The sequence below is a fragment of the Heterodontus francisci genome, chromosome 6, assembly GCF_036365525.1.
Source record: "Heterodontus francisci isolate sHetFra1 chromosome 6, sHetFra1.hap1, whole genome shotgun sequence".
Taxonomy (NCBI): domain Eukaryota; kingdom Metazoa; phylum Chordata; class Chondrichthyes; order Heterodontiformes; family Heterodontidae; genus Heterodontus; species Heterodontus francisci.
The window spans coordinates 83,563,335-83,591,295 of NC_090376.1; the positions used below are offsets into that span (position 1 = coordinate 83,563,335).

At 44.5% G+C, this 27,961-nt stretch overlaps 1 protein-coding gene across 2 annotated transcripts in view; it reads right to left on the minus strand.

Moving 5' to 3' along the window:
• LOC137370985 (NADPH oxidase 4) overlaps nucleotides 1-27,961 on the minus strand; it is a 265,074-nt gene that overhangs the window by 145,480 nt on the left and 91,633 nt on the right. For both annotated transcript variants that reach the window (XM_068032888.1, XM_068032887.1), the window contains exon 9: nucleotides 11,953-12,157. In XM_068032888.1, the coding sequence (XP_067888989.1) occupies nucleotides 11,953-12,157 (205 nt within the window). The remainder of the gene's footprint in view (nucleotides 1-11,952; nucleotides 12,158-27,961) is intronic.

Below are 27,961 nucleotides of genomic sequence, written 5' to 3' on the forward strand. Positions count from 1 at the left end.
TCTAATTAGAGTGATCTCCATCACGCATGGATATGTCTATTCGCTGTGTCTCATACCCAGGACTGTTCAGTTCCTGTATACTCCTGGTTCCTCCTCATATTCGATGAAATAGTGCAATTCATCCTCTTCAGAAGTTTGAGTGAGCCTTGCTTGAATTCAAGCCGAAGACATTCTGACACTAAGGCTGAATTTTGACACTAAAATAAAAGCAAAATACTGCAGATGCTGGAAATCTGAAATAAAAACAGAAAATGCTGGAAATACTCAACAGGTTTGGCAGCATCAGTGGAGAGAGAAGCAGAGTTAACGTTTCAGGTCTGTGATCTTTCATCGGAACTGGCAAAGTTTAGAAATGTAATAGGTTTTAAGCAAGTGAAGCAGGGGTCAGGGGGGAAGAGAACAAAAGGGAAGGTGTGTGATAGGATAGAGCGCAGGGGAGATTAAATGACAAAGATGTCATGGGACAAAGGCAAAGGGAGTGATAATGGTGTGGTGAAAGGCAGAGCATTAGTCCAGACAGAGTGTTAATGACAGAATAATGAACAGCTCTGTCCAAAAGCACAAACATGAAAAACCAAGTTTAAGGCAGGCACATGGTTAAAAAATAAAATAAAATAAAAAGGCCAATCATGCTCTGAAATTATTGAACTCAATGTTGACAATGGAAGGCTGTAGAGTGCCAAATCGGAAAATGAGGTGCTGTTCCTCAAGCTTGCGTTGATGTTCGCTGGAACACACAGCAGGCCAATGACAGAGATGCAGGTGTAAGAGGAGGGTGCCGAATTGAAATGGCAAGCAACCGAAAGCTTGGGATCATGCTTGTGGACTGAGTTCCGCAAAGTGGTCACCCAATCTGCGTTTGGTCTCCCCATTGTAGAGGAGACCACATTGTGAGCAGCGAAGACAATACACTAAATTGAAAGAAGTACAAGTGCTTCACCTGGAAGGAGTGTTTGGGGCCTTGGATGATGAGGGGAGAAAAGGTAAAAGGGCAGGTATTACACCTCTTGTGATTGCATGGGAAGGTGCTGTGGGAAGGGGACGAGGTGTCGGGGATAATGGAGGAGTTGACTAGCATATCATGGAGGGAACGATCCCTTCAGAATGCTGACATAGGAGGGAAAGATGCATTTGGTGGTGGCATCACACTGGAGGTGGCAGAAGTGACAGAGGATGAACCTTTGGATGTGTAGGTTGGTGGGGGTGGAATCTGAGGACAAGGGGAACCCTGTCGCGATTCTAGGAGGGAGGGGAATGGGGAGGGGAAAATTGTGGGAAATGGGTCGGGCATGGTTGAGGGCCCAGTCAACCACAGTCAGGGGGACTCCTCAGTTGAGGAAAAAGGAAGACATATCGGAAGTGCTGTTGTGGAAGGTTGCATCATCAGAACAGATCCATCGGAGACGGAAAAACTGGGAGAATGGAATGGAGTCCTTACAGGAAGCAGGGTGTGTGGAAGTGTAGTCAAGGTAGCTGTGGGAGTCGGTGGCTTATAATGAATATTAGTTGACAGCCTATCCCCAGAGATGAAGACAGAGACATCGAGGAAGGGAATAGGTAATGTCACCCTCTCCTTCTCCATATACCGGAGCAGCACACACTAATCGCAGTGGGACTGCCGACCAACCCTTCCCTTTGGCCACTCTGATTGGCCCTCATGCATCCAGTGTTCACCTGCCATCCTTAATTGCATGGTGAACACGGAGATGGCCTGTTAACTGGCTGCTACCCGTAAGCTCACGTCGGAGTACACACTGCCAACATAAGCGGGGTCAGGACCCGGAAATGGTCCCAAAGTGTGTAAGTATTTTAAGTGGAGAAAATTCCGGCCTAAGTTTCTGAAGGTAAATACTTATGGCTTGCCTTTGGACAACTGCACGATTTAAGAACAGATGTTAAGTCAGGGAAAACTTTCTTAAACGCTGTTTTGAGGCTTGTAGTGGTTTGGGCAGATATTAGATCAACATTCCAGATTTGATTAGCTAGGTGGAAGAAGGAATATTACAAAGAATTACATAGAATATTCAGCACACTCAACTTGAGCTTCCTCCCATCCTTCCTCATCTAACTCTGTTATCATAACACACTATTTCCTTCACCCTTACATGCTATCGAGTTTCCGCTTAACTGTATCTATACTATTCAGTTCAACTGCTACCTGTGGGAGTGAGTTCCAAGTCTGACCACTCTCTGACTAAAGAATTTTCTTCTGCATTCCCTATCTGATTTCTTAGTAACTATCTTATATTGATGGTCTCGGGTAGGTCAAGACATTGACAGGGCCGCCCGCCGCACGGCTAATTGCGGCTGCGGCAGGAAGAGGCCCTTAATTGGGGGTTAGTTACCCAGTTAAGGGCCTCAATTGGCAGCAGTGCAGGATTTTTGTGGACTTGGGATGGTGGTGGAAACTCCTGCCTGCCACCATCCCACTTAATTTTATGCTCTCCCCACCTCCAAACTCGCAACAGGGGACAGCATAAAATTCCCCCCTTTCCCTTTTGAAATCCATGTAGATTATTCATTATTATATTTTTGGTTACTAGAGGTTTTTTCTATTTTTTTCCTTTAGTAGGGATTCCATTATTTTTTCTACTGCCAATATTAAGCTGATTGGCCTATAGCTCCCTAGACATGTTCCGACTCACTTCTTAAGTATACGTATAACGTTAGCTGTCTGCCTGTTCTCTGGTATGACATCTTTTTCTAGTTGATTATTAAATATGTGTAATTGTAGCTCTGCTGTCTCTTCCCTAGCTACTTTTAGAATACGTGGGTTTCATCCTCTTTGAACTTAATTAGTTTATTCAATGTAGTTCCTTTTATTTTAAATACGGTTACATCATTTCTAATCTCATTTTATGATGTCTTGTCAATTTAATCCGTGTCTCTGGTAAATAGTGAAACAAAATAATTATTTAATGTTCCTACCATTTTGTTATTGCTGCCTGTGATTTTATCCTGACCATCCCTTACTGGCCAAATTCCCAATCCAACTTTCCTTTTTTAATTTATGTGCCTCTAAAATACTTGACCACTTTGTTTTATGTTCCTTGATAATTTAATTTAATAGTTCCTTTTTGCCATCCTAATTGTTTTTTTGACTTCTCTCCTAGTTTCTTTGTATTCTCCCTGGCCTGACTCTCTCCTCTGCAGTCCAAATATTTAGTGTATGTCCCGTCCCTTACTTTCAATTTTTTTCTCATGTCATTGTTCATCCATGGTGTCATTAATGTTTATTTGGTTTTTGGTTTTTCGCAGAATATATCTTCCTGGGCTCCATTGAACACCATTTTAATTGTTTCCCAATGCTGTTCTACATCATTGTTAGCCAATATTGTTGTCCATTTTGTTTTCCCCAAGTTTGATTCTCAGCCCCTCAAAATCAGCTTTTCTTCTGTTCTCCTAATTATTATCCTAAACCCTCTTATAATTATTCCCTAGATGTTCCCTTACTTTTACTTCTCTTATCTGCTCTGGTTCATTCCCCATTTACAGATCCAGTAGCAAATCCTCTCTTTTTGGGCTTCTTAGTTATTGGATTAGAAAGGAGTCCTGTGCACATTGTAGGAACCCCATTCCCCTTATCCCCTTTACCTACTTTTCAGGCCAATTAATTCCAGGATAGTTGAAATCACCCATGATTATTATTCTATGTTTGTTACTCATTTCCTTAATTGTTTGCATTTTTCTTCCTCCACTTCCCTTCCAGTATTAGGTGGTCTGAGAACTATGCCTATTAGTGTGCGTGATCATTTGTTGCCTCTTATCTCTATCCACATGGCTTCAATTTCTGTCTTACAGATGGCTTTTATGGTAACTCTAATAAGTACAGCCACTCCATCTCCTCTTTTTCCCACCCTTTTTTCTAAATGTGTTACCCCTTCAATGTTTAATTTGCAGTCCTGATGTTTCTGTAGCCAAGTCTCAGTAATCTTGACTATATTTGGTTCTTTTCCTCTTGTTCCTGTTTTATTACAAACACTGCATACATTGCTGTGCAGACAGCTCAACTCATAGCAGTTCCTCTCATTTTATTTTTAACTATCTTTTTATACACCTGTTCTGTAATTCTAGTTATTTCCTGGTCATTTATGTCCAACCTTAGTTTAGTCTGTCCAATGCTCTAATTTCCTGTTCCATTTATACTTAAGCTTGCTTCATTTCTTGTAGATCACTCCCTCACCCCTCATATTACTATTTTAAAGCCTTTGTGACCTCCCTATTTATATTTTTTCCATATATGGAATATGGCAACAAGGTAGATAAATGTAATTAGGTCTATTTGCTTGCATGGAGGCTAAACACCAACACAGACTGGTTGGGATGAAAGGCCTGTTTCTGTGCTGTAAATACTACAATGACTAGTACCCAAATACCTGTTTTTGCAGTAAATGAAGATCTCTGTGCAAAAGAAGAGAAATTTCATGATACACTCTGAGGTAATGAACTGAAAACCAAAATACAAGTTGTAAAGATCTGGACCCTTTTTATTGATAGTGTTACGACCGAGGTGGGAGGAGTGCACTGTTAATTCAGTCCACTTCTCCACAGGTCACAGCATATCAATACATTTTCCCACTTACCAAAACAGCCAATGAGATACTCTATTTGTCCCCAGAATAAAGCACACTAACCAGGTTTCTTTAATAAACAACAAAATTATCCGTTTATTATAAATCATGTATTAATCAATAATGAAGAAAATATATACTCAAATTGAAACATTAAAGCCCCATATTTTTTATATCCAAGCCCTTATACACACTCACATACATACAAAAACTGGTTAACTGGGAAAAAAGGGATTTTGTTTACAACTGTTACAAAGGAACAGAAGGAATAAAAAAAAACTTTTACTGAAGAGAAGAGATGGAAGTTTTTTGTTCTGGCGAGGTGTCCCAAAGTCGAATAGTTGGCTGCCATTCGGAACTTTTCCAGGCAAGGTTGATGGACAGTCTGTTTGGGTAGGTGTTCAATGAAATTCAACTGCAGAAGGCTTCACATAGGTCTTCCATCAGGTCTGCATCAACAGAAGTCCTTTTTAAAAATACAAGGTTTCTGCAAGCATTCAGGATGTCTTCAAAATCACAGGAGGCAACAGTACAACTTCATACAAGCTTTTTCTTTTCAAGAGCAGGGATTCTTCAAAGAGAGGTAATCGCTTTCTTCTGAACTCCTGGCAGGTCCATCTCAAATTCCAATTGCCTGCTTTAGTCCAAACCCAATGGCTTTTAACAGTTCAAAATGAAACTACTTTTCCAAGCAAGTCTCATGCTAATCATAAATTCTCTCTTATCACAACAAAGCATAGCTCTTAAGTCAACCCCTCTGTGGTGCTTACTTGATATCATCTGTTTTCCAGTATTTGTTTACTGGTCAAAAACAGGAACCTCTTGTTGACCTTCCTCTTTTTAAAAAAAAAAGTATCCATAAAGTTCAGCCATCTCCAGATTTTCCAATGCCCATGAATTTTTCTTTTTAAATATAGATTCCCAAATTTTACCACAAAAAAAATGGAAATTCCGTAACAATAGTAATCAATGGAGTTAAGCTGATCATTACCAACAGCTAACCTGAACTAGAATTGACAGGATAATTAGAGCAGCTGCCAATTTTACCTTTTATTGACTTCAATCCATTCCGTTGATCCAGTCCTGTCAGTTTCCTGCTAGGTGGGCTTCCGTTAAAATAGCCCCCACTGGCTTTTAGGCTCGTCCAATTTTGTGAAATACTAAATGATCCTTTGCAGGTCCTGCAATCCCCCTTGCAGACCTTTTAGTTATTAATAATGTTGGGAGGGAATTCCTGCATGTTAAACGTACTTTTGTTACACAGCAGCTAATCATGGTTTTTACTACAGTGGTTGAAGTTTTCAAATTTGCACTTAATCATGTTTTCTCCTTCCTAATTGTTTACTTATGCTTTAGTTATTTACCATAATAACAAAAACCATTCTCTCCCATCTCTCTCCTAAAATTTCTACCTAACTACATTGCAGCAAAAACTAACCGTCTGAATTAATGCCGGCATTACATTTCCCAATCAATCCCAGACTGAAGTTAGATAATAAAATTCACATATTTAAACTGATACTAAAGTGAGTAGATTATTGGCCGGAATTTTACCTTTGTCGGCAGCTCCGTGTTCCAGGGGGCAGAAGTGCCAGTGTCACTCCCGCTCCGCGCCAAGCTGCAGCCCCAATCGAGCACTAACTAACCAATTTGCAACTCAGTGGTGTATTTTTGACAGAAAAGGGTGCACGCGGGCAGGAGGGTGAGTGTCGTGGGGGTGGAGCTGGAGCCAGAATAAGGTGCTAAAAGGACTTTCAGCAACCTCAGTGGCTCTGAGAGGCTTATCTGCAGCAAAGAGCACATTTGAAGGAGCAGCATATTAGAAGAAGGAATAGAACTGCCCGAGGGTGAAAGAAGTGCAAAAGGAATTAAAAGGGTGACCCTTCCAGTAAATATTAATATACCCAAGACAGACCAGAAACCGCTTGCAGCAATGGCAGAGAGATGCAACCGCATGGCACCCAGGTTAGAACATACAGCATAGAACATAGAACAGTAAAGCACAGCACAGGCCCTTCAGCCCACGATGTTGTGCCGAACAGTTAACCTACTCTAATATCAAACTAACTACCTACCCTTCATTCTACTATCATCCATGTACCTATCCAAGAGTCGCTTAAATGCCCTTAATGTATCTGCTTCTACTACCACCACTGGCAGCGTATTCCACGCATCCACCACTCTGTGTAAACAACCTACCTCTGACATCTCCCCGAAACCTTCCTCCAATCACCTTAAAATTATGCCCCCTGGTGATAGCCCTTTCCACCCTGGGAAAAAATCTCTGACTATCCACTCTATCTATGCCTCTCATCATCTTGTACCCCTCTATCAAGTAACCTCTCATCCTTCTTCGCTCCAATGAGAAAAGCCCTAGCTCCCTCAATCTTTCTTCATAAGACATGCCCTCCAGTCCAGGCAGCATCCCGGTAAATCTCCTCTGCACCCTCTCTAAAGCTTCCACATCCTTCCTATAATGAGGCGACCAGAACTGAACACAATATTCCAAGTGTGGTCGAACCAGGGCCTTATAGAGCTGCAGCATAACCTCGCAGCTCTTAAACTCAATTCCCCTGTTAATGAAAGCCAACATACCATACGCCTTCTTAACAACCCTATCAACTTGGGTGGCAACTTTGAGCGATCTATGGACATGGATCCCAAGATCCCTCCGTTCCTCCACACTACCAAGAATCCTGTCTTTAAGCCAGTATTCCGCATTCAAATTCGACCTTCCAAAATGAATCACTTCACACTTCTCTGGTTCAGGTTCTCTGAAGATACCCTGGATATCCTCCTCCAGGTGGCTGAGGCAAGGCGGGAGGTCCTCGTCCCAGCAGACAGAAGGAGGAGGCCTCCCCAGTTCAACAAGAAGGCGTGGCTGGAGGTAGTGGAGGAGGTCAGCAGCTGTGGGGTAGTAAAGACGACATGGCTCCAGTGCCGCAAGTGGGTCAATGACCTTCTACGCTCTGCCAGGGTAAGGGGCATGTCGCAGTCATCGCAGCTTTTAACTGATACAGTAGGGTCAATGGATGCTGATGCTGCAAAGTTGAAGCCATCCATCTTCAGTAATAGGCTGCAGCCCAGCCTTGGGCCATATTCTGGGTACATTTGAGATGCACAATGGTGCAGAGGTATGCCAAGTGTGCACTTCAATGGCATTGGTTCCAGATACTGCATGCAGCACAAGGAGTGAGTGGGTGTCTTTCGAGTCAAGGGACTGAACTAATTGCCTTGTGTTTCTACAAGAGAATAGGGCACAGAATGCCCGAGAGAGGGCCCGGACTGGTGGCAGGGTGGCCAACCTGGCATTTCTCACCAGTGTGGAGGAAGAGGCATTGATGCTTGCAGGGGAGGATGGAGGATTCTCTCTAGCTAATGGTGAGGCTGGCGGACCTGGCCAGGAGGGTGAGTTCCTCAGAGTGTGGTCGAGGGGCAGGTGGGGGGGTGGGTGCAGGTGGCTTGGATCAAGCAATGAAGGTTGCTCGCAAGGTCAAAATCACACACATGTGGCCATTACGGCAGTCAATGACATGTCCTTCAGTCAGGAGTGCTGATCACAACTGGTCATTCTGTTTTCCCATGCAGGTGAAACACAGCAGCGGCCAGGCATCGTGTCCAGGGCTCATCTGTCCATCTCTGAGGAGGAGGAGAGGACCTTAAAGGGTGCAGCGACACATCCTCGCACCACACCAAGCACCAGCTCAAAGACAGTCACCTCAGTTGGGCTTTTAGTCTCCTCGTGGTCACACAAATGCCGGACCAGCTGCCAAAGGCAATATCGGCTGAAGCCTCTGACACTTGGAGGACTGTGGGAGGCCAGGCCAATGTAGAGCCCTATGCTGACGAGGAGCCTCTATTCAGCGGGAGATGCTGCAGGTGCAGCATGCAGTGCGTGGAGATCTGGCGGAGTTACCAGAGACAATTCGTGCTCTGGCTCGGACTTTGGCGATCTCCATCCAGGCCAAGAGTAATGCACAGTCCCTGTCTTTTGTGCATGTGCCTTCCTCCATTGACCGATTGGTGGCTGGTGTGGAGGACCCGATCCTGGAGGCCCCACGAAACCTCAGAGAAAGTGAGCTCCATGGACCAGTGCCTTAGAGATCTGTCTATGAGGCTCCTGCGACATCCAGAATCTGCTCATCCCTCTGAGGTAAGCAGGGAGGCCCAATTGAGCCTCGAGGGGACACAGGAGCAGCAGCAGAATGAATATGGGGGCTCCTTTCAGGGTGCTCCTGATGCATTCAGCAGCTCCTTGTCCCCTCTGTCAGTGACATCAGCACCACATAATCCCAGGGCATCATAGGGTGGTCTTGAGACTGCTCAGGGTCCACATGGCCTCAGGCAGGCAGAGGACGCCCGACAAAGTCATCCAAAGCAGCGGGGCAGCCTGAACAGCCACTTGCCTCTGCCATGGCTGGCGGTGAGGGGTCGTCCACATGCGTGGGCAGAAAAGTGGTAGATGGAATTTAACGCTGAAAAAGTGTGAGGTGATACACTTTGGAAGGAGTAATGTGACATGGAAGTATTCAATGAATGGCCTGACACTGGGAAGTTCCGAGGAACAAAGGGACCTTGGCGTGTTTGTCCACAGATCCCTGAAGGCAGAAGGGCAGGTTAATAGGGTGGTGAAAAAGGCATATGGGACACTTGCCTTTATCAATCGAGGCATAGATTACAAAAGCAGGGAGGTCATGTTGGAGTTGTACAGAACTTTAGTAAGGTCACAGCTGGAGTACTGTGTGCAATTCTGGTCGCCACATTATAGGAAGGATGTGATTACATTGGAGGGGGTGCAGAGGCTATTCACCAGGATGTTGCCCGGGATGGAACATTTAAGCTATGAAGAGAGGTTGGATAGGCTTGGGTTGTTTTCACTGGAGCAGAGAAGACTGAGGGGTGACCTGATCGAGGTGTACAAGATTATGAGGGGCATGGACAGGGTGGATAGGGAGCAGCTGTTCCCCTTAGTTGAAGGGTCAGTTACGAGGGGTCACAAGTTTAAGGTGAGGGGCGGGAGGTTTAAGGGGGATTTGAGGAAGAACATTTTTACCCAGAGGGTGGTGACAGTCTGGAATGCACTGCCTGAGAGGGTGGTAGAGGCAGTTTGCCTCACTTCCTTTAAAAAGTACCTGGATGAGCACCTGGCACGTCATAACATTCAAGGCTATGGGCCAAGTGCTGGCAAATGGGATTAGGTAGACAGGTCAGGTGTTTTAATGCATCGGTGCAGACTCGATGGGCCAAAGGGCCTCTTCTGCACTGTATTATTCTGTGATTCTGTGATTAAGAGTAGATTGATGGAGTGAATTGGCCAGATTGGATTTATTATGTTTTTTGTGGACATGAAGTACCTGGGCAATTTTCACTTTGTCGGGTAGATGCCAGTGTTGTAGTTCTACTGGAATAGCTTGGCTAGAGGTCAAAGCAGACCCCAATCCCCTGATTCAAGGCACTCAGAAAAACATTTCCAAATCCCCAAAATGCCCTCAAGCTTCCTCCAATTCCTTAAAAGTCTGAATATTGCCTGTGAAGGCATTCTGTGTCATCCACTTCCACAGGACTGAAGCAGAACAATTAGAGATGATAAAGGTTTATGCCGGACAATGAATGTATGTCAAGATACGAACACTTGTATTTAATTCAATGTCAATTAGTTTGTAAAGCTTTTCATTCCTTCAACATGAGTGTGATCTGTATTGCACAGCAAAAATATCTTTATGATGAATGGACGTTACACTGATTGAACATGATTTTTCACCTTTAACCAGTTATTGATTTATTTTTAAAAATCAAAACAACTATCCACAAGACTAGTTTTTGGGGATTAAAAATAACTTTTGGGGATTATGCTTATGACCTTAAACCACAATTTATAACCTCAATCCAGAATCCGCCAATAAACCATAGGTACAACCAGATATTCAATGCAACACCAGTTATGCAACAAATATTTATATACTCAAACAGGAATTCTAGAACCTGGATCAATCACCATGTTTCACAGTAAAAGTCACCCAAAATGTGAAAATTCTTTGTGCTACATAAAATCCACTGAAACATCAATGAAGAATATTCCTATGCTATGTCTATCATTCAAAAATGCTCCAACAGCCCATAGTTCGCATTGGCTATTGTACCATTCTATGACCATATCTCAATATTGTGCTTGTGGAATATGGTAAAACAAATACACATTGTGAAGATTCTTACCAAAGTCAATAGTGGAGGCTCTCACATGAGTATGTGCCAAACCCCATGCAAGAATGTCCTACCCTCTACTGACCTCAGGAGTACTACCAATTAAAAAAAACTAAACTAAACATTCAGGGCTCTCTGATCAAAACCAGATGTTCTCAGTTTGCTATTGAGCATAGCCTTCTCCAAGGAGGTTTTCTTGGTATATTTGAACCTTTTTCCCCTGTCAGTTCCTTTTGTTGATGGAGATTGCGTTCAACTGCGAAATAATCTTCTTCCAGGCCTTCCTCTTGTTTTCTGGGTTAACGAAATTGAGGCCAGTTCTAAACTTTAAAGATCTTCCGTCTTCACAAACAGGGTCATCTCAGTGCCATGAGTCTGGCATCTTTCTTGTTTGTGAAATAGTTGTCATTTTCCAATCTGGCTAGTGGCAAAATTCTCACAAAGTGATGGGACCAAGTGCCTCATTTCCCAGTTTGGTGCTTAGCTGTAATTATTGAAGCTGTTTAATTTTAAGATATCTTACACTGCTGATGGTAAATTTCAATGCTATGCAGAGCATGGAGCATTGAATGGCTGAATTATAAATGCCAGCACTTGTACCATATAGCTGTCTGCAATAAAGGCTTAAAAAAAGAGACCCAAGTAGGTGACTGTCTACTACACTTGTGCAAAAATGTCCCATGTTACACTCTTTAAAAATATTTAAGTAGTTATGGTCTGACATTCTATAAATTACTGCAATCCAACAACCAAATTACTTTTACATGTTACTACCAATGTTCCCTCTCAGCTGTGCGGATGCATGGCCATGCGATCGTGCAGCAATCTAGAACAAACTGCATAGTGCAACAAACAGGCTGCGCACAACAAAGTAAAATTAAAGGGACCATTGGTTATTACCAAAAATAAAAGCAAAATTAGATTACAGATGTGTCAACCTGAACACCCAAATTTTACAAAAGCTAAACACTGCATACGCTGGAAATCTGAAATAAAAACAGAAAATGCTGGAAATACTCAGCACGTCTGGCAGCATCCACGGAGAGAGAAACAGAGTTAACGTTTCAGTCAATGAAAGGTCATCAACCTGCAATGTTAATTTGGTTTCTCTCTCCACAGATGCTGCCAGACCTGCTGAGTATTTCCAGAATTATCTGTTTTTAACGCAAATTTTACATACCTCTTGTAAATTAGACTGAAATTTTGGGGCTTCAGTGCAGACTCTCTCAGAGTTGTTTTCCATCCCAGACTCTGGCTCAAAGTAGCCTTTTGGAAATGGCTCTGCAGGATTCTTGGATGCAGGGAAATCATCGATTAAGGTTTTATTCAGGTCAATGCAGCCAGGAGGGTGTTGATCCAAATTCGCCTGATATTTCAACATGCCTCTGGAAGACAAGCAATAGTGCAAAGGTTTTTCCAAACTTGTAGTGTACCTTTCAAAAGTTTCTAAACTCATTAATGCCTCCTCACTTTAACTCTTGTTTTTTTTTAAAGCCACATTGAGTATTCAGGATGACCAATACTACTATATTCTGAACTAGAAATGAATGACATATATGAGCAGCTTTTTAAAAACACACAAATCCACTTCACTCTTGTTACAAAATGCAAACAGTCTCACACTATTTATATAATTTGTACTGGGAGAAAAATGTTTGCATTGTAAAGTTTAAAGCTACTGTGCCTCTCTTCTTACTATGAGTCATTGCCACGATTATACAAAGTCAAAGCTTTTCATTCAGTAATGTGATCAACTAAAGATATTGGCAGTTCTTACTTTTCTGTACAATAGTTTCACTATTGATATGCAATTGCCAGATACACCAAACAGGATCCACATGCCAGCCTTTAATAAGGACATGACGTCCATTCAACTAACATATACAGAGAAGTGACTACATTTGTCAAACATACCAATGCTTCTGGTGAAGTATTGCCCAGATGTTGTCGCCACAGACTTGTGGGAATACAAATTCCCAGTAAGACATACATTGTTACATTAAAAATACACAACATTGTTAGAGATTCTTCCAAACAAATGTCGCAGTATGTCTGCAGAGGAGTCAAAGTGGTGTCTCTTGGGGTTGTCTCAAGGAAATATGAGATTAACGTTTTTAAATTTTAAAAAAAGCAAAGCAAGTCCTGTTTACTTAGGAAGAGTAAAGATTTTTTCCCATAAAGCTTTCTTGGCTCTCATATTAAACAAATTCTCTCTGTCTGGAGAAAATAATTTCCTTCAGATGTCCATTGTTTTAAAAACCTATGTGCTTTTCAAATAAGAAACTATCGGATTTTTTTCTGTCTTCACTTTTCTTCCTCACCTTCAAGATAATTATTGCCTAATTGGAAAATGATAATATTAGTGTTGCTTTTACCTTCTGCTGCATTGACTATTATCAATGTGTGAGACTTGTGTTACAATCAGGTGAGAAAGGTGTCTAGGGGTCCCTTTTAGCCTTCACCTGGCCTTACTGTAACAGGGTTTTGTTTTAAACACACTGTTTTGAGCTCCCCCTTGGTGAATCCTTGTTCACCGCTTTCCAATTATAAGGCAAAGAAATGAGCACAAATAGGTTTTATTAGGCTTAAAGAAGAAAAGTGAACTTTATTAAAACTTAAACTCTAATTCGGTTAACTTCTACGGATACATGCCACGACCCACACGAGCATGCATATGCGATACGCACATGCAAATAGAGACAGAAAAGAGCAGAAGAAAAAGAAAGAAGTTTGATACAATCTCTGAAGAGGGGCTTTTGTAACTGTGCTTCAAGCTCACTGTAGTCCTTGCTTGTAAGTAGATCTTGCTTTTCGTTGGGGCAGGGTATTCTTGTTAAACCTTGTTCACTGTAGGAGACTTTTCTCTCTTGGGGTTCATATGTCTCAATGGTTTCTGAAGCTGCTGAGAGAGATGAGAGCAGACAGGACAGAGGCTGCGGAAAGCCAGCCACGAGAGGTATTTTCCAGTCCAGGAGCAAATAGCTTTCTGCTTTCAAGCACTGTTTCTCCAATTTAAAAACTCCCCTAGTTGGCCAGCAGGTGATCACATGACTGATTGGTTTGACCAGGTCTCTTCTGGTTATTGGGGCAGGGACTGGTTCCTCTGTTCCAACACTGTCTGCTAGTACGAAAAAAAAGTCTTTCCAGCCAGGGGCTTCGCAACCCCTTGTAATAGGCCTTCTTTTCTTCCCAGTAACAATTTTAAAATTTAATGTCCATGTGGCGAAATATGTATGCCTCATTCTTGGCAGGTGGGGGCCTGCATGACACTAGTAAGTTTCCTTTCTCCAACTTAATGCTTTTTCCACTTGAAGGTATTGGCTGGGGTAAAACTCCCCTGCAACTGATTGCCCACATGGCAATTCTTCATGTCAGACCCCCAAAGGGAGTGAAGGCAAGTTATTCAGCTGTGAAGCATAACAGCCAAATCTAATTCTGTGCTCATCCAATGTCCAAACATAGCAACTTCTGGCAGAGATTGTCGGAATCCTAATTGATTTTCCCTATGCCAATCTGCGGCACTGTGGATAATTGCAGTGCTCTGACACTGCCCTGAAAATCGAACTAGGTCCTTGCTTTATGACTCAGATAGCGATGTTACCTTTGTTGCCAGTGAGAGAGGCCAGAAAGCAAATGACAGACTTTCCTGTTCCTTTGCTTGCATGTACTGGATCGCCTTGGTACAGAACATAGAGGAAAATCAGGTGGGGAATATCACATAGCTACAAGGAAGCCTGCATAATTTTCCATCCTTATGGGTGTGCAAACCTCCTCACCTGATTTTACTCTATTTGACAAGATTCAACACACCCAGGCACAAGAACAATGTTGTGAATGCTGCTCTTTGTGATATGGTTATGTTTCAAAAACTGATCTTTAATGCAGTGTAAAATGGGTTCGGAGGAGACATTTGACCTCACACCAAGTCTGCCCAGAGTCAAGCCACGTGTTCTGGTTACCATGAGAATCAGGAACCCTGATCAAAGACCCTTTTGAAAGCAGAGTGTAGGGTTGATACACGTAATGGACAATGGATTTCACTCTTCCAGACTCTCACATTGTAAACAGGGAGCCAGGGGTGCTGAAAATGCAAATTCGAGTTGTAATCTTTAACAACCAGAAACAAAGGAAGGCCCAGGTGATTTTGCTATAGTTAGACATATGGACTCTGAATATAGTAAAAGCCAAACGACTATTGACTTCTGTTCTGGACAAATTCAACAGGATTCCCTCGATATGGCAGGCTGAAAGGAAGACACGAAGACGAGCAGTGGCAGCCTCAAAAGAAAGAGAGAGAGAAACAACAACTCTCAACAGATCACAGATATAGCAAAAGGCTATGAAGATTTGAAGCCAATTCAAAATTTGAGGTTTGTGGAGAAGAAAAGACCAATTGGATCAGCAGAAATTGCCTTATTAAGGGAAGTCCAGGTCAAATGTGCTTGGAAGAAGTGAGTGAGAAGGACACTGGCTTTGAAAAGGACTGGGAGAACCAATCCATCACAACTGGGAAGAGTCTGGGACTTTTAACAACAAGGATACCTTATTTTTCCTGAGAACACTGTAATGTATAAATGTGGTGTGGGGTTTTCAAGTGTGTTAATAAGTTAATGGGAAATACCTTTCTCTAATTTAGTGTATTAGCTACCTACTAAGTACTATTCAGTGAATGTTGATTTTGAGTTTAGTTGTTATAGTAAGTCTCAAAACGTGAAATCTTCTCATGTAATTCTTTAATTGTTCCGGGGAGTTCATATCTCTTGTTTTAAAGTTAACGATCTCTACAGAGGTTGTAACAAGAAACGCTGCCTCAGTCTTTGGGACTGTTGGAAGCTCCTGGATTTATTTGGAGGAATTGTACAATAGAAACTGTGTATTTTAAAGTATTGTTTGGGGGATTATGTAAGTGTTTGTGCTTGGGAAGAGGCATATCCACTCCAGCCAACTATGTCCTTTTAATCCGTGTCTTGAATGATTGAAGCATTGAATTCTTTTGCAAGTACTTTTCTAAACTCCAAACATGAACCAAATAGAATTTTCCTTTGTCAGCTATTCACATTAAAACTTATCTATACTGGCACTGACAGCTCTGTGCAGGGGTCGCAAAATCAATCTCCATATGTCGATGTTTAAATTCTGCGATGTAATGAAACAAGTAGGCTTAGCCCAGAACACTTTGGCGTATAAAGCAGTAATGGATTCTGCCTGGTAGGTGTAGAAGTCATGCACACTGAATCAAAAAATCTGGAGCATAAAATGTTTCTTCTAAAAAAAAATGTCAACCCAGATTTTGCTGTCGCAGATCAACTAATGGCATCTGCTATTAGATGGACTTGCCCATGCATGTTTTGGTTTTTAAATTTTTTTGTGGCAATTTGGACAGCGTGGGAAACCAAGCATCCAGGACCTGAGTGAACAGGGCAAGCAACTGTATATCTTCTTAACCTATCAGATTGTAAGACTGAGAAATAAATGAAGGAATAACAGAGAAGGAAGTGGAAATTAGAATTGTTGAATTCCATGCAAAATTAAATACAGAAAGAGAAATACAGAAGGGGAAAGAAATATGGATAATTTACGAGACAGGAAAAAGAGACAAAAAAGGACCATGCTGAACATCATTTTGGGTATGGCGTCAGTGCATGCGCTACGGACATGCGGCGGAAGTATGCAGAGTAGACATGCTGTGACATCGGTCAGCATGTAATGCTGATTTGATTCTAGCAGTGCCATTTCCGGCCTCTACACTCCAATTAACGCCCTCTCTTAATCTGAATATACATTCAGGAACAGAAATATGTCCACCTGCGCTATTTATACGGATAAAAAGCCACTTTTAGATTAGTTGCTGATAGACTTTTGCTTGCTGCTGCTGAGTTAGTAGAACTGTTTGGAGGTTTGTACTGCTACTTAAAGTTGGTGAAGTCTACAGGGAGTGGTGTGGCATGTGGTGAAGGCCTTGGTTCTCTCTTCAAGAGTTCTGCTCTCATCACTTGCTCCCTGTTGTGGGTGTTGTACTTTTGATCTCCCTTAGCCTGCAGCATGACAGAGAGAATGAGCAGAAATGACACCGAGGAGGAAAAATTGCTCGAAGATGGAGGAGGAGAAGGAGGGGAGAAGGGCACTTAGCAGGAGGCCATAACCACAAAGGGTCTTCAAGGAACAATTCTCCTTTCTCAACCTCAGTGAGGTAGAGTGTGCGCGAGGGTTCTGTTTTACTAAGGAGGTGCTCACTGAATCTGCAACCCATTGCAAGCAGACCTGCAGCCTCAGAGCAGGGTGAGGACGGCATTACCAGTGGCTGTAAAGGTGACCATGACCATGAACCTCTTCACATCAGGCTCCTTCCAGGCTGAAACAGGCAACATCTCCAACATTTTGCAATGTTCTGATGAAAGGTCACAGACCTGAAACGTTAACTCTGCTTCTCTCTACACAGATGCTGCCTAACCTGCTGAGTATTTCCAGCACTTTCTGTTTTTATTTCAGATTTCCAGCATCTGCAGTATTTTGCTTTTATCCAACATTATACAGTTCACCATCCACTGTTGTCTGAGGGAGGTCACTGATGCTTTGTATGCAGAGAAGAAAATATATTGCATTCTTTCTTTCCAGACAGAAGTAGGCAGAGGAATAATGCAGCTTTGCTAGGATTGCAGGCTTTCCCATGGTGCAGGATGCTATTGACTGCTCACATGCCCCTTTTTTGGGCGCTGCATGTAAATACAGAGAGATACCATAACCACAATGGGTTCCACTCCTCTCATGGGCAATTAGAGAAGGGAAGCAAATGCTGGCCTTGCCAGTGATGCCCACATCCCATGTAAGAATTAAAAAAAATGTCCAGCTCATGTGCAACCATACACAGCGCATCATAAAGGTGAATGTCTAGTATCCTGGCAGCAGTCATTATTCTGCAGCAGTCCACTGTACCGTAAGCATTTGAGCCACCATGAGAAACCAGAGGGTGGCTACTGGGTGACAAGGGCTGTCTGCTGACCAACTGGCTCATGTATCCAGTCTGCAACCCAAGCACGCATAGGCATCATGCATATAACAAGCTCCATGCTGCCGCATGAAATTATTTTCCATAATTCCTTAAATTCAGGAATGGTCCCTTCAGATTGGAAGTTGTCAAATGTTACACCACTTTTCAAGAAAGGAAGTAGAGAGAAAACAGGGAACTACAGGCCAGTTAGCCTGACATCAGTCATTGGGAAGATGCTGGAAACTATTATTAAAGAAGGCTTAACATTGCACTTGGAAAAGCATAGTATGATTAGAACAAGTCAGCATGGTTTTACTAAAGGGAGATCCTGTTTGACAAATTTATTAGAGTTTTTTGAGAATGTTAACTAGTAGGGTAGATAAAGGGGAACCAGTAGATGTAGTATACCTGGATTTCCAAAAGACATTCAATAAGCTGCCACATAAAAGATTAATAGGCAAGATAAAGGCTCATGGTGTTGGGGGTAATATATTAGCATGGATAGAGGATTGGTTAACAGTCAGGAAGCAGAAAGTGGGCATAAATGGAGCATTTTCAAGTTGACAGGCAGTGAATATTGGGGTGCTGCATGGATCAGTGCTGGGGCCTCAGCTACTTACACTCCATATTAATGACGGATGAAGAGACAGAGAGTAATGTATCTAAGTTTGCTGATGATACAAAGCTCGGCGGAAAGGTAATCTGCGGGAGGACGTAGAGAGGCTACAAAGAGATACAGACAGGTTTAGTGAGTGGGCAACAAGATAGCAAATGGAGTATAATGTAGGAAAGTGTAAAGTTGTTCACTTTGGTTGTAAAAATGGAAAAACGGAATATTTTTTTAAAAGGTGTGAAACTGGTAAGTGTTGATGTTCAGAGAGACTTGGGGGTACTCATACAAGGAATGCACAAAGTTAACATGCAGGTGCAGCAGGCTATTAGGAAGACAAATGGCATGTTGGCCTTTATTGCAAGGGGATTGCAGTACACGAATAAAGAAGTATTACCGAAACTGTACAGGGCGTTGGTGAGACCGGACCTGGAATACTGTGTGCAGTTTTGATCTCTACATTTAAGAAAGGATATACTTGCACTGGAGGCAATGCAGTGAAGATTTATTAAATTGGTCCCTGGGATGAGGGGGCTGTCCTATGATGAGAGGCTGAGTAAATTGGGCCTATATTCTCTGGAGTTTAGAAGAATGAGAGGCAATTTAATTGGGACATACAAGATTCTGAAAAGGCTTGATAGGGTAGAAGCTGAGAGATAGTTCCCACTGGTCAGGGCATCTAGAACACGGGGACATAGTTTCACTATAAGGGGCCAATCATTCAGGACTGAGATGAGGAGAAATTACTTCACTCAAAGGATTGTGAATCTTTGGAATTCTCTACCACAGAGGTTGTGGATGCTCCATCATTGAATTTAAGGCAGGGATAGATAGATTTTTGACCTCAAGGGGAATCAAGGGATGTGGGCAGCGGGCAAGAAAGTGGAATTGATGCCCAAGACAGGCCATTATCGTATTGAATGGTGGAGCAGGCTCGATGTGCCATATGGTCTACTTCTGCTCCTATTTCTTGTGTTCTTGTGTCATCACGCAGATCATTGGGGTGCTTAATAAACACTTCCACTGTCTGGAACATTCTGCACAAGCCCTACACAGTGATGTCATGATTTGTTGTGGTCTTCTGTATCCTACACAAACTCATCATCATGAGGCGACAGTCCTTACCACCAGGTATACAATGAGCAGTTGAGGAGGAGGAGAAGGAGCAGGAGGACGAGAGGAGACAATCACCACATCTCATTTCCAGCCGGGCAGTCACGATTGGCTCCAAAGTACCGACTTTGGTACCAGCAAACGCAACCCCGATACTCCATTCAACAACAATCCCACACCTTACATTCCCTCTGAAACTGACCATCAGAGCAACCTGTTGGCCGCAATGCTGAAATAAAAGCCACCAAAAAACAGACATTCCAAATCCACTTTATCAATCAAACTATCCAATATTCCATACAAAAGTTAAATAATCACCCTTGTACATTCCCTTAGTGCCTATCTTCTGTGTACCATTACTGACCTAGTGTTCTTAAGCAGTGCTACCCAGTAGCTGCAGAATGGCTGGTAGAAGGCTGTTGACTTTCAGTGGGGGAGACTGCACGTCGCCTTGCAGGGCGATCTTGAGCAGCTCTGGCCCTAGAAGTTCTGCACCACCTTGGCACTGGCGGCGGCAGTTTGGGCTGGCTGGATGATAGGCAACAGCAAGTCCTAAGAGACGACTACAAGATCATGCTCCACAGAACCACTGCCACTCCCTTGGGCCAGAATCTCCACAAACCTAGCAATGAGGATAAATTGCTGGACTGCTGTGAGAATCTCTAAGTCGCTTTGCACTCTGGTTTCCAGAGTTATGATTGCAGAAGTCTGAGCATTTGTGGTAAAAACCTGAGCTTGCACGACTTCAGGCTGAGCTTTCACAGAAGCACTTAGATGTTGGGTGGCTTCTGTTTATATGGCAGCTGAAGCTGAGACAGCAGCCATCATACGCTGCATCATGGCTCGGTCCAAAAGTGTACTAATGAAGTTGACGAACACTTCCACGCTGGAAAGGATGGGCTCCAAGCTCTGTGCAAGGTTGGTACTGGATTCTTCCATGCTCCTTGACAGTGACAGCAGGCTGTGGGGTAGGCCTGCCAACACACCCCATTTCTGTTTGCCTATCCATCAGCCTTTTTCTAAATGCCACATAAGTCTTTATCTGCAACCTCTGTAGCAGAGCTTGTGTGGAACCTCACTTCCGACAAGCAGGCACTGGCTACAGATCCTGCCTTTAGGTGCACGTAGTGTCAGTATCTGATCTGGTGGCTGTGGTTGTGAGAGCAAGTGTCGGTGTTTTATCATCATCACTGTCTTCCTACTGTTCCACTCTGGTACTTCCACCACTGCCTTGACCTGAAGGCAGTTCTCGGATATCTGAAAGGAGAAAAGCATATAGGGTTTCAGGGAGTTGTGGGTGGGGGTGATGAGTTGGGGGGGGAGCGGCGGGTGTTGAAACCAAACAGCTGTATAATCAGACCATCTGCAGCGGGAGTTTGTGGGATGAGGGGTAAGAGGGATGTGAGGAGGATTAAGTATGAGGATACCGTCACCTTCGATGTTTTTAGCCCCACCACTCATTACCGCCTCAGTCACGGCCATTCCAATGATGGAGAGCGCCGTCTCCTCCAACTGCGTGAGGACATGCTGTTGTGTCTGTCCCCTGCCAGCTAGGTGCTACTGCCTTCAGTGTGAGCCACCTTGCCCTGCAAGAGAGAGGGAAGTGTGTCAGTGAATGTGGTGCAATGTGTTTGGCTGATATTACTGTCATGGTTCAATAGCTGGTAGCATGTGCAAGCTGTGAAATGCAGGTGTGAGGCTTGCAGACGTGCTAAATGTGTGAAGGTGTGGTGAAGCTATGAATGTGGGGTGTGAGTCCTGGTTGATCGAGATTGCTGGAAGGTGAATTATGGGGGTATGGTACATTAAGCAGAGCATGAGGCTAGTGGTGCAGTTGGTAGGATATGGCATTTGAAGAACTGTTAACTGACCTTGACTACTTGTGCAAGGTCATTGAACATCTTGCTGCACTGCATCCATATCCTTGGGGCTACACGCGAGCATTGTCCGGCAAGGTTATCTGCTCTCACAGCCTTGGCAGTGTCTGTCTGGTGGGCCTCCTGGTTCCCTGGGTATAGTAGACCTCTCTTCTCCTGTCCACCTCCTGCTTGAAGGCCTCCACTGCTACATCATAGACTTTGGAGCATACTCGCTCTTCTGTTGTGCCATAGCCACTCTTCTTCTTGTTCATACCCTCCTCGACAAAGATTTTCAGCACAAGTCAAAATGCACCTCCCCTTTAAGAGCTGCAGGTAGGCTTTAAATTGTGTCGGTACCTTGAACTCATGCTAGCCTCTCACAATTGTGCACCCCCTGATCAGGCATGCAACCACTGAACAACAGGTTCACTGCTGGCTGCACGCTACATTCATGTAAATGAGCAGGCAGCACAAAGTCTGCAAGCATCAAAACAACATAAGAACATAGCAAATAGGAGCAGGAATAGGCTATTCAGCATCTCGAGCCTGCTCCGCCTTTCAATAAGATCGTGGCTGATCTCCTATCTTAGCTACACCTACCCGCACTATGCCCATATCCCTGATTCCCCTAACATCCAAAAATCTGTCACTCTCTCATTTGAATATACTCAATGACTGAGCATTCACAGCTCTCTGAAGCAGAGAATTCCAAAGAGGTGCAACCCTTTGAGTGAAGAAATTTCTTCTCATCTCAGTCCTAAATGGCCAACGCCTCATTCTGAGACTGTGACCCCTGGTTCTGGACTCCCAGGCCAGGGAAATACCCTCCTAACATTTACCTCATCAAGCCACTTAAGAATTTTATATATTTCAATGGGATCACCTCTCATTCGTCTGAACTCTAGTGAATATAAGCCTAGTCTGCTCAATCTCTTCTCATAGGACAATCTTCTCATCCCAGTAATCAGCATAGTGAACCTTCTTTGCACTTTTTCAGGCAAGTATGTCCTTCCATAGGTCAGGAAACCAAAGCTGTACAAAGTGCAGGTTAATTGGATATCGCAATCCCTTTGCCAGTTTTTGGCTCATATCGAATTTCATGCTCAGAGCTTTAACAGTTAATTTTCAGTGGGGGCTTAGTAGGTCAGGCGGAAGTACTCCTGGCCCACAAGCAGTGCTGAAAAGGCACTACCTTCTTCCCAAAGCTTGCCGCGCCTCTCTACAGCTGCCAGGTTCCCTGAGGCCTGGGAAACCTGGTCAGCCACTGTAAAGCTAGCAAACCAGGTTAAATCAGATGGAGTGTCGCCTGACAACACAAAGCATGCGCAGAGCAATTGCCAACATCATCAGTGTGTCTGAACATTTGCCAGCTTGCCAGTATGAGTCCGCGCATGCGCGCAGCGAGGTCGCCACATAATGATATCAGACATAATGATGTCCAAGTGTTGCTCCACGCCTCAATAGTTGCGATCGCTGCCTTCATTCCCCCCCCAACAGTACCCCGCTCTCTCCCGCGATTGGCGCCTCAAGCACCAGTTCTCTTCCCCGCACCCTCCCACGATCGCGGCCTCAAACACAACTTCTCTTCCCTGCTCCATCCCTCAATCGCCACTTCTCTTCCCCATTCCCTCCTGTGATCAATGCGTCAATCGCCGCATTCAGTTTCCCGCTCATTCCTGCAATTGCCACTTCCCTTCCCCACTCACTGCCACGATCACCCCTTCCCTTCACTGCTCCATCCCACTCCAGTCTGCTTGCTGCTCCATCCTGCCTTGCCACTTCCACCCCCTCGCCGCTCACACCCCACTCGCTCCATCCCTGCTTCTCTGGGCGGTGAGGCAGGGAGTGAGTGGTGGGAGGGAATGGTGAGCCAATGGGTGCGGGAAAGAGCGGCGGGATGGAGCTGCGAGCAGGCAGGAGCGGCAGGATGGAGCAGCGATCACAGGCGGGCATGTGAAGGGAAGCGGTGATCACAGGAGGGAGCAGGGAAGAGAAGTGCGACCGCGGGAGGGAGCAGGGTACTGTTGGGGGTGTGGAGGCAGCAATCGCTGCCATTGAGGGCTGAGAGGGTTTGGGCTCAATCGTTTTATTTTATCAAATTGAGCAGTGCCTTTTTTATTACTGGCAGCTGCCTCAGACGTCTCAGACTGTGGTGTTTCAATCGATGAGGCTCATGTGCCAGTACTGCTCCACCTAGTGCTTGCGTTGGCAGCAAACGCTGCCAACCTCTTTCAAATATTTAAAGTGCCAACGCACTTCCTGGGAGCAGGTTGGCTGCTTACCTCGTCTCACCTCGGTTAAATCTATAAGTGGGTGGTTTGGAGGCAGGTTGCAATCATGTTTCAGATTTTAAAAATTTTAACATGTAACTCAACCCCAACCCACCCATTTCTGAGTGTTACAATTCAGCCCTAGATTTCCAGCCCAATATCTGACAGCACTGCAAATGGTTGCTCTTAGACAAGATAACAAAACTTTCAGTGGCTCAGTACATAAGTGTTTTACACGTTGTGGAAAAGCATCAGACAGACCAAAAAAATGGCATTAGCTATCTCATTCAATGCTTTACTGTAAATGCAAGGGTGCTTTATTCACTACTTTGAATGTTAAAATAATCAGTTGGTTAAGTAATAAGTGTCCCTAGTGCTGTATTATGGCTCATCATGACTCAGGAGGAGATCTCAAAGTCGTTGACTGGAACACACAAAGGGCATCTGTCCCAATTGTTAATTCATTCCAGTACCTGGCAGTCTTGCTGGATGTCAACTTTACCATGGGTCCTGTGCTTTGAGACTGCACTGACTACTTGCAAGATTGAGGTTCAAGCTGTGAGTGTATTTGTGGCAAAAAGAGGAAGCTATTGCAGGAATGGAGGGCTCCAGCCTATCCCGACAGTGGTATCTGGTAACTACCTTCTGAGGGTTCAACCCTGCTCTTGACAGTTCCTAATGACCAGCTAGGAATATCCTCTTTGTGAGAAGAAGTGGTAAATCGGATCTTTTTGAGTTGGAGGTTACTCCAAGATGACAGATGGGTAACGGAAAAGCAGGACCAAGTCAACCTGATGATGATCCAATAAATGAGCCAGACTGGTCCTCAATATCCCAAGCCAGGGTGCCTTTTCTAAACATCCAGTCAGCTGGGCTTACTAATAGAACTTGGAGAGGAACTCCTCCCACTTGGCTCCAGATAAGCCCATAAATCTGCCTTAATAGGTAGAGTAGTTCTGGCTGGACAAGCAGGTCAAAGCTTACTAGTGTTCTGTCCTGGTGGGCTACATGGCTTAAGCTGGTTAAATTCTGTAAGTCCCCTTGAACACACTTTCTATGCCTTGGTTGCTGCCAATCTCTGTCTAAATTTTCAGCACTATAGGGAAAAATGTGCACTCCAAATCAAGCAACTGTTACGACCAGGTGAGAAAGGTGTCTAGGGTTCCCCCTCAGCCTTCACCTGGTCTTACTGTAACAGGTTTTAATTTTAAACACACCATGTTTTGAGCTTCTCCTTGGTGAATCCTTGTTCACCACTTTCCAATTACAAGGCAAAGAAACAAGCACATGCAGGCTTCTTAGGTTTAAAGAAGAAAAGTGAAATTTATTAAAACTTAAACTTTAATTCGGTTAATGCCTACAGATACACAACACGCCCACACTAGCGTGCATACGTGATACACACATGCAAATAGGGACAGAAAAGAACAGAAGAAAAAATAAAGTGGAAAGGTTTGAGGCAATATCTGAAGAGTTGTTCTTTGAGCTCACTGTAATGCCCTTGCTTTTCATTGGGGCCCAGTATTCTTCTTAAATCTTGTTCACTGTAGGAGACTTTTCTCTCTTGGGGTTCAAGTGTCTTCAATGGATTCCGAAGCTGGTGAGAAAGAGATAGGAGCAGACAGAAGTGAGATGTTCTCAATCCAGCAGCCAGGAGCTTTCTGCCTTCAAACACTGTTTCTCCAATTAAAACTCTCAGTTCAAACTCTGTGACAGCCAGTTAGTCATGTGACTAAACTGGCTTGACCGGGTCTGTTCTGTGTATTGTATGGGAGCAGGGGATAGCTCCTTTGTTCTAATACTGTCCGCCAATATGCAAAAATGTCTTTCCGGCCAGGGGCCTGGCAATTCCTTGTAACAGGCCTTCTCTTCTTCCCAGCAACAACTTGAAGCTTAATGTCCATGTGGCGAAGTTAATGTGCCTCATTCTTGGCAAGACACAAACAAAAACTCTACCACTTACGGTTTTCTAAAAAGCGTGGCGTGGATACTAACCTAATGGGTGTCCATGCAGATCAGACAACCGACTGACTAAAAATCCCACCAATGTCCTCAATATGGCTAAGAATATGGGGAAAAAGTAGTCAGATGAGATTCCTGGTGACTATCCTATATTGCCTGATATAAAAGTATGTGTGTGAACATAGGGTGAGCTCTTTTACCACCTTAATTGACAGTCGCTATGGATCAGGCGGAACCTGGTGAAACTGGCCGGCGCCGGGAAATGTGTCAAGAAACCGGCAGGTGTCGATATTTTCGACCCCTGCCCAGCGGGACACAAATATTCAGCCCAGCATGTCTGACATGTATTCTCCTTCCAAGAAGCTTCTGGGGCTAAATTCTCAAGATCCAACGAGGGTGGAAATGGAGCGGACAGGGCCCAAAAATACCAACGCCAGCCACGTGCTGGTTTTGCGACATCGTTCCCGGTGCCCAGCCATGTTCAGCGGGGCGGGTTCCCCGATAAAAATCAATTAAGGTACTTGAAGGAACAGGAGGTGTTGAGAGTTTCACTGAGGTGCATTTGGATACACGGTAGGGGCAGACCAGCTAAAGTAGATAGGTACAGAGTGGAAAGCCAGTCATGGCTGCCCCAGGGAATTACCCCGGAGGCATAAAAGTTGCAATGGCGCAGAGGGGCACTCGGCCACTGGTGCTGCACAGGTGGTGGTGAGAGTGGCCAGTCAGTGCTCAGGCAGTGCAGGGGCCATCACCCTCCTGGCATTGCAGGGGCAGAATTGCAGGAGAAAAAGCAGCCAAGGACAACTGGGCAATCAGCTGACCACAAGGAAGGCAACAGCTGGTGATAGGGGCATGACTTTCAGATTTTGGGCCCAGTGGTGATGAGGAAGAATACGTTCCACAGGAAGGGCACAGCCCTGGGCATTGGGAGGGCAGGATGGAGGGACAAAGGGCAGGAAGGACACAGAGACCATACCCTCCACCCAGGATTTACTGCCAAAGACAAAGCTACCTGGAGATGATTGGGAGCCAGTGCCACAGGCGACTGCGACTTTCTGGGCATATGGTCAGAGATCTGTGACTGAGTCACCAAAGGCCTCACACCTTGCAGCACTGGTCACCGTGCCATGCCAGTGGCCATCAATGTCACTGTGGCCATGAACTTCTTCGCTTCTGGCCCCTTTCAAGGATCAGCTGCAGACCTTGGTGGCATCTCGCAAACAGCAACATACCCCTGCATCTCTCAGATCACTGATGCCCTATATGCCAGAGCTGGAGAATACATTCATTACACGACAGCTAAAACCTCAAAGGCACAAAGGGTAGTGGGTTCCACTGCCATCGCTAGATTCTGCCAGATGCAGGACATCATCGATTGCATGCATGTGGCCATCAAGGCACCCAGTATCCGGCCAGTCAGATTCATCAACGGGAAGGGCTTCCACTCCCTCTATGTTCAACTGGTCTGCAACCACAACAAGAGCGTCCTCCATGTGTACACTCATTTTCCTAGCAGTTGCCATGATTCCTTCATCTTCCAGCGGTCCAGGCTGCTGCAGCTCTTCACTTCCCCCACCCCCCTTCCCCCCACAAAGTGTGTGGATGAATCCTGGAGGACAATGGATATCCCTTGAAGAGATGGCTACTGACCCCTCTATGGGAGCCCCAGACAGGGGCACAGAGGCGATACAACCAATGCCATCGGCTCACTAGGACAACCATTGAGCAGGCCATCAGGTTTCTGAAGATGCAGTTCCAGTGCCTGGACTGGTCATGTGACGCCCTGCAATAGCCTCCTACAAGGGTCTCAGTCATTGTGGTGGTCTGCTGAGCTCTGTATAACATGGCCCAGAGAGGTGGGAACCTTGAGGACAGTGAAGTCCTGGAACCAGATTGTTCATCGGGGGAAGAGGAGGAGCAGGAGGTGAGAGAGGAGGAGGAAGGGGAGAATGCAGAACACCGAGGTGCCCTGGCTGCATAAGGAGGTGGCCGGGCACAGCATGGGTCATGAATTTCTCATCAGGATGCCATGGATGTCAGGGATCCTTTGATTCAGGAACATTTCAACTGAGTCCCTCTGACCCAGGATGAAGGGCATGGGATGGAAGTCAGTCTGAGGTACCTGTGCTAACACTTTCATTCAAGACACAGCTTGAATTATCGAAACACTTACTGCCAATGAAGGATACAGATCTTCCCAGAGGCTTTGCCATCGCCCTGGAAGAACCCTTGATCTCCTTCACCCACCTCAGACCTTTTTTCTTGTCATGCCAACAATAAAAGGAGTCTCAGATGCGTGGCTTAAAGTTTGACTATTGATCATGTCATGCAGGCCTGCATGAATGAGGCATATTAATTTTGTCATATGAACATTGATTTTAAACTTT